The 16220-nt window shown below is 31.3% G+C and overlaps 1 protein-coding gene across 1 annotated transcript in view; it reads right to left on the minus strand.

Annotated features, from left to right (window-relative positions):
- Nucleotides 1-1859: 1859 nt before the first annotated feature.
- LOC126734344 (regulator of nonsense transcripts 1) overlaps nt 1860-16220 on the minus strand; it is a 67414-nt gene continuing 53053 nt past the window's right edge. The window contains exons 15-17 of the mRNA XM_050437925.1: nt 9446-9606; nt 9177-9390; nt 1860-2338 (exon numbers count right to left, since the gene is read on the minus strand). Of these exons, the coding sequence (XP_050293882.1) occupies nt 2293-2338; nt 9177-9390; nt 9446-9606 (421 nt within the window). The 3' untranslated portion in view covers nt 1860-2292. The remainder of the gene's footprint in view (nt 2339-9176; nt 9391-9445; nt 9607-16220) is intronic.

A 16220-nucleotide genomic window follows, 5' to 3' on the forward strand; every position in this document is an offset into this window, starting at 1 on the left:
TTTGAATTGGAAATATTGTTATAGTATATGTACTTGAATTAAATGAGTTTAAAAATATTGTATCCCTCGGATAGGGCTTAAAATTGACCCATACTATTTTCATTTTTGAAACTTCGTAATGAATAAATTGATATATGAATAAATGATGTGGATTTTTCTCAATCTTGCAACTTATTTAAAACTAATGTAAAGGAATTATTAATAATATTAGGCAAATTATTTAAAAGCAAAGTAGGTTACATTTTATTTATTATAAACATTAATATAAACATTAATAGTTGGTTGCAATAATTAGTCGACCTAGTATAGCAGCTATTTGCAAAATAAGCTATATCGCGGCTCGTGTCTAATTAGGTAACTGTGACGCTGTTCAATTGCTTTTGTATGAAAATATTACTCAATTCATTCAATAAACAGTTTTAGATGGGAAATCTTTGTTTTACTTGCCCTAAGTACCCGGCTATTACACTAATACAGGAACATTTCAGATACGATTTAATGTATTTATTAAAATGGATAATTATTGTCGTTTTAAATGCGTTTATTTATTAATTGCGTTTATTTTGCGTTTAGTATTAGTCGAGGTATTGTCTATTAAATCTCTATAATTATTGTTTTCTGCAATCTCTATAACCATTCTTTTATTAATTTTGAGACTGTTAACCATTTTTTTACTGTCATCTTTTTTTCGCTCTGTATTTACTTTCAAATTTGATAGGATATTGGGGATGAATTGGCACCTAGTTTCCTATCAATAGTCCACTATTTACCAAAAAGTTAGGAAAATAAAAAATTGTTATTAAAACCAATACAATAAATAAAAAAAAAATTGGGTGGAGGCCAGAATGCAAAATTGATATTTGTATTTTTTAAACAATGTTCCAATTCTCCACAAAAATGTTTGGAATATTTCCGAAGTTTACTTTTAAGTTTACTTAGACTGTCAAAGGATTAGGATCCACATAAAATAATGTTGTGATACATATGATTCCCTAGTTTGTATGTCGCAGAATTGGCTAGGATAGCCATCGTCTTAAATTGATAGCAAGCACGAGAAAATTGACTGATAATCTAGAGAATTTCAATTTCGCATGTTCATTTCGCACATATTCACTAAAATAGTTTCTTAGATTGAAATTTAACTTTCAAAGTAAATTTTTCTGTAAACCAATCTGTTTTAACTAACACTACATAAGTTATATTGTGAAAAATACCACATTTAACAATTTTGTGCTAAAATAGTAATAAACTAATTGGTAAAAAAATAGGACCATTTAATACCTTAGCCCTCCCTCTGAAGTTTCTTAACAAGAAGAAAAGTCTAAACTTGAGGCTTAGAACCCAGCAAAGTAATTGACAAATATTATGCTACTTAAATGTTTACGCTTTAAGAAGTATTACATTCTTTGATATTAGTTTTTTTAACGTAAAATAGTTTGCCAGCTGCAAGACACTTCCTCAATTAAGAGTTAATAGCAAGTACCTCTCTTCGAATTCACAATAAATAAAAATTGTTGTGCCATATTAATGAATCGGCCTGTATATTACGCAAATAATACGCGAAGATTTTTAACGAACTGTCAAGACGTAGTAAAAGTTTGAATCAACAACTGGAAAATTTAATTATTACAGTTTAAGACTCGCGTAATAAAATTAACCGAAAAACTTAGAGGCACTAAAGTTTTTTTTTTATTTTTTCCCTGCATTTCATTTTCAAACTACCAGACATATCCTTCCCAAAAAACTACTCGTTTTACTCATTAAAGCGTTCCAAAAACCAAAATGACATCCTAAACTTGCCTCTCTGAATATCTTTTTTTTTTAGTTGTAACAAAATAAGTAAAACATACTAAACAAAATAATAAAAATAATAATTATTCAAATAAAAACTAACATAGTAACTGAACGACCGTTAGTCACATGTAAACATATTTTTTATATTTTTTTTTTGCTATTTCCGGTTACATAATGAACCTCCGAAGTATTTTTTTATTGTTGCGTAATCTTAAGAATATAAAATATGTTTCTTTATACGTTGTTGCTGTGAAGTTGCCGAAAAGAAAACAATTCTTGATTATGTTTCCATTCGATGTTTTCCCTTCTCGGGCATGTTTGTCGTTCTCGCGTATAAAGTTCTTGTTACTCTTGTTACGCATGCGTGTTATTTTATTTTCTCCTTTTATCATGGTGTTTAACTTGAATTTATGATTCGATTTCTCACTTTCCAATTTGATTCTGTTCATCATGTAGTCGCTTCCGCGTATCTTATTGATCGTCTTGTACTGAGATGCGTCAATAGGGCTGTGAGAATTGGGCGCTCGGTTGGTAAAATGCGGACCTAAAACAAAAATTCATTTATTAAAAATACTAGTTAATTCCAGATTGATTGTTAAAATCCATTAAAAATTATTAAGAGCACTTAATTTACAACCTAAGAAATCGCAAAATAGAATGAAACGGGAGAGCAATTTGTTATACAGGTTGGGAAATTGAAGATTACGCATTGTCCAAAATAATGGCAACACTGCTTCCTTTTATCAATGAGCGGTAGCCTCCGGTTATACTCGTATGATGACCGGATCTATGGTATTTGATGTTTTTATTTTTTACAGAATAACAATAATAATATCGACATGCCTCATTTTGCTGTGTGACTGCACATTGCAATGTTGTTTTAAAACGCTATTATTATTTTGCTCTCAACTTATTATGGCTCTTTATACTCCTGAAAAAATTCAAATTATTAAATGGTTTTATGGAAACATTGGGGGTTTGTAGTACACTAGAAGTGGATTCAACACGATCCAGTAAAAGTGTTGGAGAGTAACTGGATATGAAAACTCGGGAGATATTTCCCGAAGATCAGTGGCGAAGAATGGAATTTTGTAAAACCATGATGGAAAAAGCAAACGATAAGTGTTCTATTTAAGACGACCAACAATAGTCTTGAAACCATACTTATATAATCGTGTCTTGGCAAAGGGACCCGGGCGCGATAATGATTCTGTTACTACGGAGGAGCATGCAAGCTTCCCCCCGGGAGGCCATATTCAGTGAACCACTGGATACTAAGAGAATCTGTTTTAATTTTCTATGGAGAATTAGTTTTAAAACATATTATTCGCTAATCAGCAAAATATTGATTTGTTCGATCACCATATGATACTCATCATGTACTTTTTCGAAAAAATCGATTTCGCTGTCTTAAAATATAATATTCAATTCATTTGAACATCGTTTCGCATAATGTGATGAGATATCAAAGATACAGATTTTTTCTCTTATAGCGAGATATTATAGAATATAGTAAAGGTTTTAAAATTTAATTTATATTTATAATTAAAAATTAACAAAAGAAATAAAAATATGGGAATTAAATTATTTTAAAATTTCGGGAAGTAGAGCAGCAGCACCACCACCACTATAAGGCAAGAAAAGAAGCAAAGACTACATTGGGTGTCATCACCTGGGGTGATATGTGGGCCTACAGAAGACATGATACCTAGCACTTGAAGTTGCATGCACTAGATGCCATCCTAGATAAATGCAATTAACGCGCCTACAGTTTTCAGCGATATTTTGGTTTTTCCAATAGGATACTAATCTACTTTTATATCGCCTATCTACTTTTATAACCCTCCTGTATCTCGGTTGAAAATGACCAATTATGCCACAAATCTTTTAAAAATATTGAATAATTCTAGCTTAGGGGAGAGCGATTCCAGCATATATTTGATAGGCCATAAATGTTGTAACATTCTTGCGAGCGCCACATTTGACATCAGGGTCGAGTTATGGTTGTATCTAGAAGTCCTAATGAGATGCCTATGTCGGTCTTTTCTTCGTTGCCTTTTGTATAAGGTCCCTCGATAATTGGGCATATGGCGTTTTTTGAAAACACCTCGTTATATTACGTTTAGAGATCAACAGATTTTTTTGTTAAAAAAATGCCTTATGTTTATGAGACATTTTAATACTTAATTATCAAACTATATGATTTGGTTTGATCAAATGTTCGGATACAAAAGTGTCTACATATTTGATTTTTATGGAAGAGGACAATCGTCATTTTCTACTTGCCTGTCATCATATAAGTCATATCAATATCTATTTTTAGATAAATCTTCATTTCCATTACCTGGGAAATACAATCCTTCTGTTACGCATTGTCAACAATAATTGTCACACGTCATTTAAGTATAATTAACAACGAGTAAAATACAATAATGGCGGAAAACCTACTCATGCAAAAGTGCGAAAAATTATTATTCCTCAGTATGTTACCATAAAGGGGTAACAATGCGTGAAATTTCCATTGAATTAACTGTAGCAACTATGTTTAATATAAAAACTATCTTTAATATAATTAAAAAATATGGTGAAACTGCCAGTATTGATGTTGGCGGCAAAAGCTCAGGCCGTCCAAATGAAATTAATGTTCACAAAATATCTATTTTCAGATGAATCTTCTTTTCCCTTACATCCAACATATTCCTTCTGTTGTTTGATATTGATATCGGGAAAAAAGTTTTCAATTCTGTACTCAGTATCCTCAAAAGAAGACGGCTCCCTGGAGGCTTTCGGGACTGGCGATATTAAGTTCTGTTCTATGAGACCTAACAACTATATGTTGGAACAAGCAGTTATTTTGCGAATAAAGTGCCAATTTACCAAAATTCTTTAATTCTAATTTTTTGAAATTAATAAAATAATTAGTAACATTTTTATGATGTATGGAACCTTTTTACGACTTAATTATATATTTTATGTTACTTAAATATTGGAACAAGTGGTTTAAACAACAGGCAAAAATTAAAATTAATAAATAGTCGCCCTTAGTTTGAATAACAGCTTGAATTTCCTGGGGCATTGTGATAATACAAAATTCCTTCACAAAATTCAGGGGTAAAAAAAACTATCCCATATTTCTTATAATTTTGTACGTAGTTGTGGCAAAGTACGCTGAGGATTATTTCTTAGCTGTTGTTCCATTTTGTGCCAAAGTGGTCTTATTGGATTAAAATTCGGGCTGCTAGAGGGATGACAAAACCTTAATGTTATGTTCTCCCATACATTTTTTGGTAGATTTAGCCGTATGGCATAAATCTCCGTCCTTTTGAAACATAAAATCTCGGGATGGATATAAATTTGCTGCGCTTGGTGAAAGCGAATGTTCAAGGATATCTTAATACTTTGCTGCATTTACTATGCCTTCAATAAAGTGTGAAGTTTCCAATCCGTTGGCCAATATGCAAACCTATACCATGATGCCATGTGGAATCTTTACAGTTCTTTTGAGACAATCCTTATGGAATGCTTCTGTTTTTTCCCGAATCACACGCTTTCGGTAATCTCGCTATAGCTTTGTTCCAGTTATGTTTGGTAGTTACACGAAAGTTTTGATTTAGCCTACTCGAATAAATCCAAAAAATTAAAAGTGTATATCGCAAAAAGGACGCTTATTTAAACGTTACTTAACGTTAAACTTACCTTATACAGACGGCTCTGTGGAACGCTCTTGTGGCTATATTTGCGACAGAATTCTATAAAAACATTCATCCCAGTTTCTCTATTCCACCTTGAAGTTATAGTGTATTTCTTCTTTCTGACAGTTAAATAATATCCGAATTAATGGCCTGAGCTTTTGCCGCGGACATCAATACTGGCAGTTTCACCATATTTCTTAATTATATTAAGCATCATAGTTGTTGCTTCAGTTAATTCAATGGAAATTTCACGCATTGTTTTCACTTTATGATAATGAGGAATAATAATTTCTCCCACTTTTGGATAAGTAGGGTTTCTAGGGTAGGGTGCCATTATGGTATTTTACTCGTAATAAAGCTGACGGTTGTTAATTATACTTAAATGACGTGTGACAATTATTGGTGACAATGCATTACATATTCATATGTTTTATTTCAAAGCCTTTTTCGTGTCAGGCTAATAAAACTTAAGAAACGTGAGGAAAAGCAAAACATGTTGCAATATTTAGTTGTCAGCATTTTCCAAATATCAAACTATTAATAAAATAGTAATTAACATAAAATAAATAATTAAACCGTAAAAATAATTCCATACATCATACAAAATGTTGTTAATTTCATATTTATAATTAAAAAAAAATCGAATAGAAGAATTTCATTAAATTCGCATTTTATTTGCAAAATAACTGCTTGTTCTAACACATAGCCGTTAGGACTCGTAGATCGCCAGATTTGTCCCCAAATGACTAGGAGTTATTTAGGTTATTTGTTTATTATTCCTGTTAATAGGAGACTATTTACTCGAATTTAGTATGCCAACAAATTTAGAGCAGTTGTAAGAGAAAGTTGTTGTATGTGCTAATTCCATTTTATCAGAAACTCTTTTGGAATTACAAAATAGGTTTGAGAGGTTAACTTGTTGTTTAGCGAAAGAAGGAGGTCTGTTTGAGCGTTTTATTTAAAGAATTAATCAAAAATTAGTTCTCTAAAGAAAAGGTTCAATCAATAAAGTTTATTTTTGTATTGTTTAAATTTTTCTACTTTTATCAGAGTTGATATTTTATTTTTATTTTAATAACGTCTTTGCAATTATGATTTGCTGTGGCTTATCCAGTGATGTATGTAAAGCCTGCGTCAGAAAAAATATTTCTAAAATGCGTGAACTTTCATATATTTTGCAAAATTTTTTTGCAGGTATCCCGGCCTAAATTAAGACGCCTACTAACGTCGTACTGCAAAACAACAACACACAAAATGCATGCATGCGCGTTGCTATAGTTCGCCTTTAAGCATCTGTCTATTGGTAATAACCGATTCCCCAACCTGTATAAGCAAATATTTTCGAATTTTATCTATGACTCTTGTATAAATTTAGTTCAATTTAACATCACCCAGGGTTTTGCCAGCGACTAAATTTTATTTTAATTTAAACTTTTTTATTTTAGTTTATTCTGCTACAAAAAGACTATTGCTTATCGAACCGTATTATGAAAATAATAGATGTGCTAAATTGTAGCACAGGTATTTAATGAAATAAAATAACTGTTTAATTATTAAAATTAAATAGAATTCCACCCTTTAAAAGTTCACTAATGTATCAACAAAATATAAGTTTCTTCCTTGGATGGATTTCGAGACTTCAAAACATTTTCCAATTGGTAGTCAGTAAAGCTAAAATATTGGGTTCTACCTTTCATTCCACACTGACTTTTTAGTCACTCACATGGCGGCTCGTTAATTTATTTTATTTTGATGGTTTTTCTCGTCTTTTTTATTAATTTTGTTTCTTTTTCAAACTACTAAAATTGTCTTGATTAGTAAAATAGTCGAGCAATCGGTTTTCGAAAAGTCGGCAAATCAAAGCCTTTAAACATTATTTTTATAGAAAAAGGATTACAAATTTATTGTAAACATGCCTTAAAGAGAATTGGTGTAGACAGTGCTTTGTGGCTTAAAGAATCTTGATGCTGACTTTTCTTTTCATTTCCCTCCAGGGTTCTACATTACAAAGTTTTTTAAAATATGTAAGGCAATAAGCACTCCAAAAGTTCTAAAATTTGGCATACCGACCTGTTTTCCTGATATTTTTTATTTAAATATAAAGTGTAAAATATTCCTATTTTGCTCTTTATGGTTAGGCATTTATGTTTTGCCTGGAAAGGAAGATATTGCAAAGCAAGTTTGTGTTAAGTGAGTAATATAAGGTATTTACTAACTATAGATCTTGAAAAACCAACAACTCTTTATTAAAAACTAGTTCAGTCACATTTAAGAGAAGGTCCGTGTGCATAGGTAGGTGTAAATAGCTCTACTAATTAAAAAATACCTTAGAAATATGGATAATTCCAGTAAGGAACAACAATATTTCTAAGCATTCAATAATGATATTACCACAAAATTGAGTAAAAGGAACTTTAACCCAGACAAATATTTATGAATGTATCCTGAAAACCGTATTGTAACTTTTTAAATATTGTGAATTGTAAATTGAGAAAGAATTATTTATGTTAAGGTTGCCTTCACCCCACTATAAAATCCAAACCATCTTTAAACAGTTGTATTATGCATTTCGCTATTGTAATAGCAATCATCTGTTGAATTTTGGTAAAATCGAACAAAGAACGATAAGGAACTATGGCGTACATATATCGATAAGTGGTCAGAAACCGTGTGGAATTTTGTATTAATGCTGTTTCTTTTTTTCTGGCGATGATTCTTAAAGAGTTTTCTAATATTATGTTATTATTTGTCCCTCGGGTTTTCCATTTTAAATTTATTATTTTTATTGTCTAAATCCACTTTACAATATACTTCACATTTTTATCATCCCTCTGTTATACCAACGGGAAAAACCAACCCCATATGTCATGTTTTACCAATATATAAATTTTAATCAATATATAAATATACCTTTTATTTTTTTAACTACAAAAATCTCTAAAATGTTAAAACTAACAAGTGTGTTTTAGGTATTCAAAGTTCCATGATGTCAAATTTGCAAATTCATCAGAGTTTATAACATGCCATATATATAATTTTATTTATGTACATATATAAATGTGAATGTCTGCCCGGAGTATCAGCATCATGCCTAACTGCGCTACGGAATAATACGAAAATGAGCACACTTAGGTGTTTCTGCTCGAGGAAGGTTATAGGCATCGATTTCAATCGCGGATTCGTCGTATTTTGCGATAATATTACGTGAATGTTGAACAATAGAGTACAATAGACTTCTACCTTTTATGAAAGAGGGCACATTACAGGGCGGTGTATACAATGTATTCAAAATTTTAATCTGTTTGAAATAGCAGTGATCAATTTGTTACTAGACAGGCGTTATTACTCCTTTCTTAATTATCATAATTTGTCCTTTTTAATTGTTTGTTTATTTGTCTTCACGTTCTTAAATTGGTATTTTGTAATTTAATGTAATTTTTTTTTGTAATTTAATTTAATATATGTTTCATTTAAGAACGCTTATTACTATACCAGTTAAAATTTCATATAGTGCACATATATTTTTTTCTTTTCTCTTTGCGGCTTCATTCGGTACTACTTACACAAAGCCGATAATTCATTCTACTTCCACGCGATCGTAGCCGCCGGTTTAGGCTACTATGTCATAAAAACGGCCACTTTATTAATCAACCTATAATAATTTAACGATTTTCACAATTTCTTGCTTACCTGTCTCCTTGATAAGTAGAGTCCTGGGACAAGAGCCCGTCCATCTGACTCTGGTACTCTGCCATGTACAGATCCTGGCTGAGTTCCGCTTGACTTAATCCGGGTTGGGAAAGACTGAAGCCTGGTTGCGACAATCCGGGCTGAGACATTCCTCCTTGTGTCAATTGTAGACTCTGACTAAACGGTTGCGTTTGATCTTGGCTAAGAAGTTTTCCTAACAAACAATTGTCGTTGTTTACGATTTATACTTCAAATGTATAACCAAGTACCTTTTTGTCTTTGCGGAGGTCTTCTACTATTAATCCTCGGATTCTGCTGCTGTTGTCTAGCCTGCATGGCTTGTTGATGTTGATTGTAGAATCTGGGTGGAATATGGGCCATATTCATAAACATCCCCATGGGAACTGGTAGATTTAAGCCGGCTTGAGCCCTAAAGATAAATTCATTACTGACGTGTTCTTTTGCGAGCGAACTTTCTAACTCGATAGAAAGAAAATTTCTTTCTATTATAGAAAAAAGTCTAAACCCTACTCTCAATCTCAACTGGTTCCGATCGGGTAGAGTTCGGGCTGCCGTCGGCAATCTTCGAAATAGAAATATAGAAAGAGGTTGTATGGTCTTGCTATTACTTTCGTATCTTTTTAGTACATTGAAAAAAAGATGTATTTATCTTTGTTGTGGGGATGTTTTTATAGCAGATTTGAAAATCAACGAATTCTTGTGTAGTTCACTCAGAGATATACCATTGACTCCTACTACCATAAACTAATTAGACCATTAAGCCCCATTGTGCAAGGACCAGCGTTTTTAAGAGGTGATAAAGGGAATTGGGTCGGCTTGAAAGTGATTCTAAATGAAACTTACTAATTAAATAAAGAATAGGATTTTATTAGAAAATGTTAAACCATAAAAGTCCACAAAAAAATATCTTACTTAAATCACTTGGTTACAACAGATAATTAGGGTTTTATTGCGGTCAAAAGATCAACGGTATATCTTTGAGTAAACTATAACTTGTTAACTACTTTTTTCAGGTTTAAAACGATCATTAAGTTTATAACGTCATATAGTTTATCCACGCTTGTGTGCGCCCCGAAATTGGGAAATTCCCAAAGTTATTCCACAGAAGGGAATAAAAACGGTTTTATATTTAAATTTAAAAAAAAAAAAGTAAAGCTATTATAAATACACACTGGGAAAGGGATAAGATAAAATTAGGAGAATCCATCATAAAAATCTCCGTCTTATTGATACCTAAAATTACTTCAAAAACCAATAATAAAACTATAAGAAAACCTTTCCTTTATCGGTATCCCTTATGGATATAGGATGAAAACAGAAACAATAACAAAGCATACTTATAACTTATAACTAAAAGATCGATAATGTCGAATGACATTTCGGTAATTGACATTGTTGGCTGTGAAAAATCCCATTAGCCATAAAAATAGGCTAACGCTTGTTGATTGGGTAGTACAAGAATGTCTAAAGCCGCATGATGCCGAGTGACAGAGAAAAGGTTAGCGAGTGCTAATCGCGCATAGAAAGATATTTTCTTTCTATATCTATCGAGTTGGAGAGTACCGCTACTGGTTCTTTATGGTCCAGTTTAAACGTCTTTAATTTTAATACGTGATAGAGAATTTAAAAAGAAATACACTTTCATTACAAAATTTTTCTCAGAAATGTTTAATAAAGATACATTTAACAAAGATACATACAACACGGGGTGTTGAAGTTAAGAATAATTATTTGTTTATTTATCATAACTTTTAAACTACCAGGTCAATTTTAATTTATATTTTGTATGCAGGTTATTCTAGTGAATAATCAATTACTGATGAAGCCAATTAAAAAAAATGTCCGAGTGGCGTAACGTACGGAAGGACGTGGTCCTTTTTTGCCTTAAATCTGCGTTGTTTACTACTGTTTTTAAAATGTCTTAGTTTAATTGTACAGAAACGCAAGTTAAAATACTGAAAAAAAAAAGAAAATTAGGTTTAAATCTTAAATTAAACCTGTCAAATGAAGTAATGACTTAAGATAACTTTTGATTATCTTTTATATTCAACTTTTTTACACATCCAAGCCCAATTTCCTTTTTTTTATTAATTTTTTAGCAGGTATTTCTGAACAATTAAATTAAGATATTTTAAAAACAGTGCCCTAAATCATAATTTTGCAAGAGTAACGTATTTTCCAAATTAAATGGAAAATCTAACAATTGACTTCTTATAAAAAAATATTTTATCACCTCGCAGATTTGAGGCAAAAAAGACCAAGTCCCTCCGTATGTTACGCCACTGGCAATTTTATTAAAAATTGACTTCCTCAGTAATTGACTATTCACTACAATAACCTGCATGCGAACTTTAATTGAAATTGAGCTGGTAGTTTAAAAGTTATGATAAATAAACAAATAATTATTCTTAGTCAAATAACTTTAACGCCCTGTATCTTTGTTATTTAACATTTCTGAGAAAAATTTTATAATGAAAGTCTATTTCTTTTTAAATTCTCTATCACGTATTAAAATTAATTAAACTGGACCACCCTTTATATTTATTTAATGTTATGTTATGATTTAGGATGTTAATATTATCATTTTAGAGGTAATAGACAAAATAATAAAAAAAGGCTAATATATGCCTGATCTAAAGGGCGTCGGCGTTTTGTTATTACGGGCTTAATTTCTCATATTTTGTTTTTTCTCTTTTATGTTCTGTCGTAACTATTTGTTTTTTATATTTGGTTTGTTCTCACAGCAGTAAGAAACAAGTTTTCGACAAATAAACATGCGCAATAGAGTAAAATGCGTTCGCACAGGAACTTCTGATCGGTTTCAAATCAAAAGTTTGATGTTCTTACACAAATTTCTGATCGTCATCTGATAGTCAGACTTGTTTTCGAATTTATTTCAAGCAAAGTGTCAGAGAATTCGTGTAGCCAGTCAACGCCGATCTTCGGAACATAACCTCTAAATTGTTGTTTGTAGTTCGTTTTGTATAGTCCTTGATATTCGTTTTGAAAATTGTATTTTAAATTGTTGGATTAGTCTAAAAATAAACATTAAGGAAATAAGTGATTTTGAATCGTTGGAAGAATCTGATCAGAACTTTGTTGATTCCGACACAGACTTTTAAAGAAGATTTAATTGAAGAACGGATAAAGCCCAAAACTATTTTGATGAAACTGTGTCCCAATTTAATAGAATAGAATTTCTCGACCATTTTAGGGCAAGTCTTGAAGTAGCAAATCACACAATCTTAAACTTTATTAATAATATACAGCTATTTCAAGGTTGTAGTATAATTTTTTTTTGTTTATTTTTGATTTATTTTCCCATTTCCCACTGGCATAAAAAAGTGAGGTTATTTTTCTTCTCCACTCAACCCGTATTTGATATTCGCACAGACGATTTCAAATCGATCAGAAGTTGTGATATTTTACGCATGCACATCAAGAATGGTTTGGAAACAGTTTCAAACTTGTAAGAAATTTGCAGTGAGAACAAACCTAATGTATACGATAAAGTATCAAAATTGTTGGTCGCAGTATATAGAGTACATTTTATTGAGTCGACTAAATCTTTTAGCTTTTAGAACATTATTTTGGAGCAATCTGTATGAACACATGCCCTGTATGTACAGTTTGAACTTTCCTACTATTCTCGGATCTGTCACCGTTTTCATTTTATTAGCAAAAATAGCCATCGATCGAAATTAAATATAGGCAAAATAGCGAAATAATAAGTATGTGAAATAAAATAGTAGGAACAGTAAATTTTTAATTTTATTATTTATTTGAATTGGTTAATGATGGTTGAATTCATAAATCAAGAATATGCAGAAATAGATTTAATTTATGACCGTGCCAAAGACAATTGTTATTAAGCCAGACGACAGTATGCCCAAAGGTATCCACATCACACACTGTATATTATTATATTTTTTCAATGAATTTATTGTTTTTTTGGTATGATGTCCAAATTCTATGTTAATTTGATTACAATTTTTCGGTCAACTAATATGACCCACATCAGATAGTTTTTTTCCTTTTTCACCAAAAATTGCAATTTTTTACTAGCCTTATAAGACGGTATAACATGTAATAAAAGCACTTGCCAGAGAGCAAAACGACATCGCGACCCAATTACAACAAAGGCATATCTTTATTAAAAACATTAAAATTTTTCAAAAACGCAAAGATGAAGCTAGGCTTAACCTACATATAATATAGACTACAAAATATAATTTAGCATTCAATTTGCTACATACATAATCTTGCATATGGATAACACATTAACTATAGGTCATTTACAGAGTATCTGTAATAATTTCAGACAACTATAATAGTAAGAAGTACCAAACAAGAAAGAAGTTAACAATAGAGATCAACTGAATAATAAGGCAGCATACATTAGATTAATAATTATTAAGAGTATTATATCGATATATGTCGCAAAACCTTTATAACCGTATTCTCGAGTTTTGAATGAGGGAATTTTGTTGGTGAAGTGGTAGAATTATTATGAATTTATGTCCAAATCAGGTGCTTCTAAATTTAATTTTTTGGTACAAATAGTTGGAAAATTTTCTAGAGATTATTTTATTAACATAACTAAACCAAGGAGAATTCACCTTTTTCTTTTATTAAACCAGCCAATTTCCTGAAGCTTGGAACTGACCTCTCTTTCGTGTCGCCTAATACCGCCTATTAATCGCACATAGCCATTTTGAATCACATCTCTGTAGATTTGTAAATGCCTTCCTAATGCAGTAATTAAGGTTATCTAAAAATCTACAAGTAGCAACAATCCCAGAATGCAGGGGGAGAGCATTTGAGGGAATCATTACCAATATTAAGATTCACATAAAACCAAGAAATAGGCAGAGGCTTTTGAATAGTCCAGAACGACTAGTGCTGTCAATTTTCTACAATCAGCAGCCGCCAAAATCTCATCTGTCACTTTTAAGAGTGTTAGATGAAGTCAGATATCTTATAGAAAGTATTAGGAAACATAGAAATTATGAGAAAAACTTGTGATTAAGAACAAAGCCGACGGTATTAGTTGAACAGATTTAACTTTGCCGATGCCGTAATTTTACATCAACAAACGACAAAAAGAAAATTGATATTTTACGTTTTTCTTGTCATGTCAAAATAAAATATGCAGACTACGGTAAGCTACAAGGTTCAGGCAGCTAAACATAGTTCTACGAACTTGTCTTCCTGGATATTTATTTAAATACATTTTATCAGCTTCCTCATTATTTCAACTCAGAATAAAACGCCCCAACAAATCGCATTTTTCATAATTTGAAAAGTTATTAATTTTGAAACTCACAATTAATTACACACACTTGACACTGACAATATATTCGACTTTAACAGTTACCTAGGTAATTGAAATAGAGAGCAAACATCACTATGGCTAAATTAAACAGAAATATCAAAGCCTACTACATAACTTTGTTAATTTTAATTATTTATCGTTGAACCATTCTGAAGAGAAATTTGAAACTGCAAACATTCAATATGGCGTCTATAAGAAAAACAGAAAACTTTAACCATTCAACACAGTGAACTTAAATTGTTTTTTACTTCATTTTCAAATTAATTTAAATTCTTACCCCCACCCTGAAAATTCCGTTACTTGATTAAACAAATTATTGATTCTTCTTTTTTTTAAATTTTGTTCATGAGATTGCGATAGTGCTAATTTTTAGTGCTTCTCTGTCTTATTACTTGCTGTTTTCCCGTATTCTCCATTGAAGTTTTAATGCATTGTATTTTTTTGATCATTAACCGATTTTTTGAAATGTATACAGGGTGTCCGAAACGTCAACGATAATACTGAAGGGGCTGATGGAGCAACTCATAAGCACCCAGAAAAACATAAAATGACATTAATAAAAAATCGATGGTTTTTGAGATATTGGCACTTTAGTGGAAGTCGCCAAAATCCTACTCTTGAATCAGATTTTCGATTGTCACGCCTTAAAAATAGATATTTTTTAACATCTCTTTTTGGCTATGCAACACTGAATAGCCATTTTACTCCTCAAAGACAAACATTAAACTAAACGGCCAAAAATTTTTATAAGAAATCTATTCTAAAATAAAGTAAATGACTTATTTTTATTTTTTTAACTTTGAATTTGACCGCTCATACTGGACCAAAAAAATTGTACGGCAACCTGGCTAATACCTTAAAAACTTTGCTTATTTAATCTACTTTTTATAATTACCTAAATGTTTTTTACCTAACAGTTTACTATTATTGTGTTATAGTAAAAAAATAACCCTAATTCACCTTATGATATCATTGTAAAAAAATTAAACAAATTTTTAAGTTATGTTTAAAATGTTTTTATTTAACTTAAAAAAATCAAGAGCGAAGGTAATTCTTATCACCATAGTAATAAACAACAAACATTTTTGGAATTTAGTTTGTTTACAGTATTCCGTGAACTAACTACTTTTTTGCTTGTATCCTAACGTTTCTGTTACCTTTTGCTTTGGATTTGTTTTTGAGTTCATTTTCCTGCGGACTGTGTTCTTTGAGCTGTTTGTTTTATTGGTTAATTATTTATTATGCCCTTGCCGAATACCGCCCAAGAATATGCAAACATGCATCTCATTTATGATGAATGCAGAGGAAATCCTCTAGCAGCATCTAATCTTTATCAAGAAAGATATCCGAATTTGGCCCAATATCCTGACTTTCGTGTATTTATTAATGTTCACCGCTCATATTCCGAAGGCAGAATGCCTCATGCTCCTGTTCGAGAGGGAAGACCTCGTATTGATTATGTTCATCAAGTTTTAGAAGAAATTGAAAATGATCCGACTACTTCGGCACGAGCAATCGAAAGAAGAACAGGGATACCGAAATTGGTAGTAAACGACATCACTAGGCGATTTCAATATCACCCTTATCATGGTCAACGAGTGCAAAGCCTACTGCCTCGAGACTACGAACCACGCCTACAATTCTGCCGCAGCATGTTGCAAAAAATCAAGAGGATCCGAATTTTTTAA

This window comes from Anthonomus grandis, chromosome 3, assembly GCF_022605725.1.
Source record: "Anthonomus grandis grandis chromosome 3, icAntGran1.3, whole genome shotgun sequence".
Taxonomy (NCBI): domain Eukaryota; kingdom Metazoa; phylum Arthropoda; class Insecta; order Coleoptera; family Curculionidae; genus Anthonomus; species Anthonomus grandis.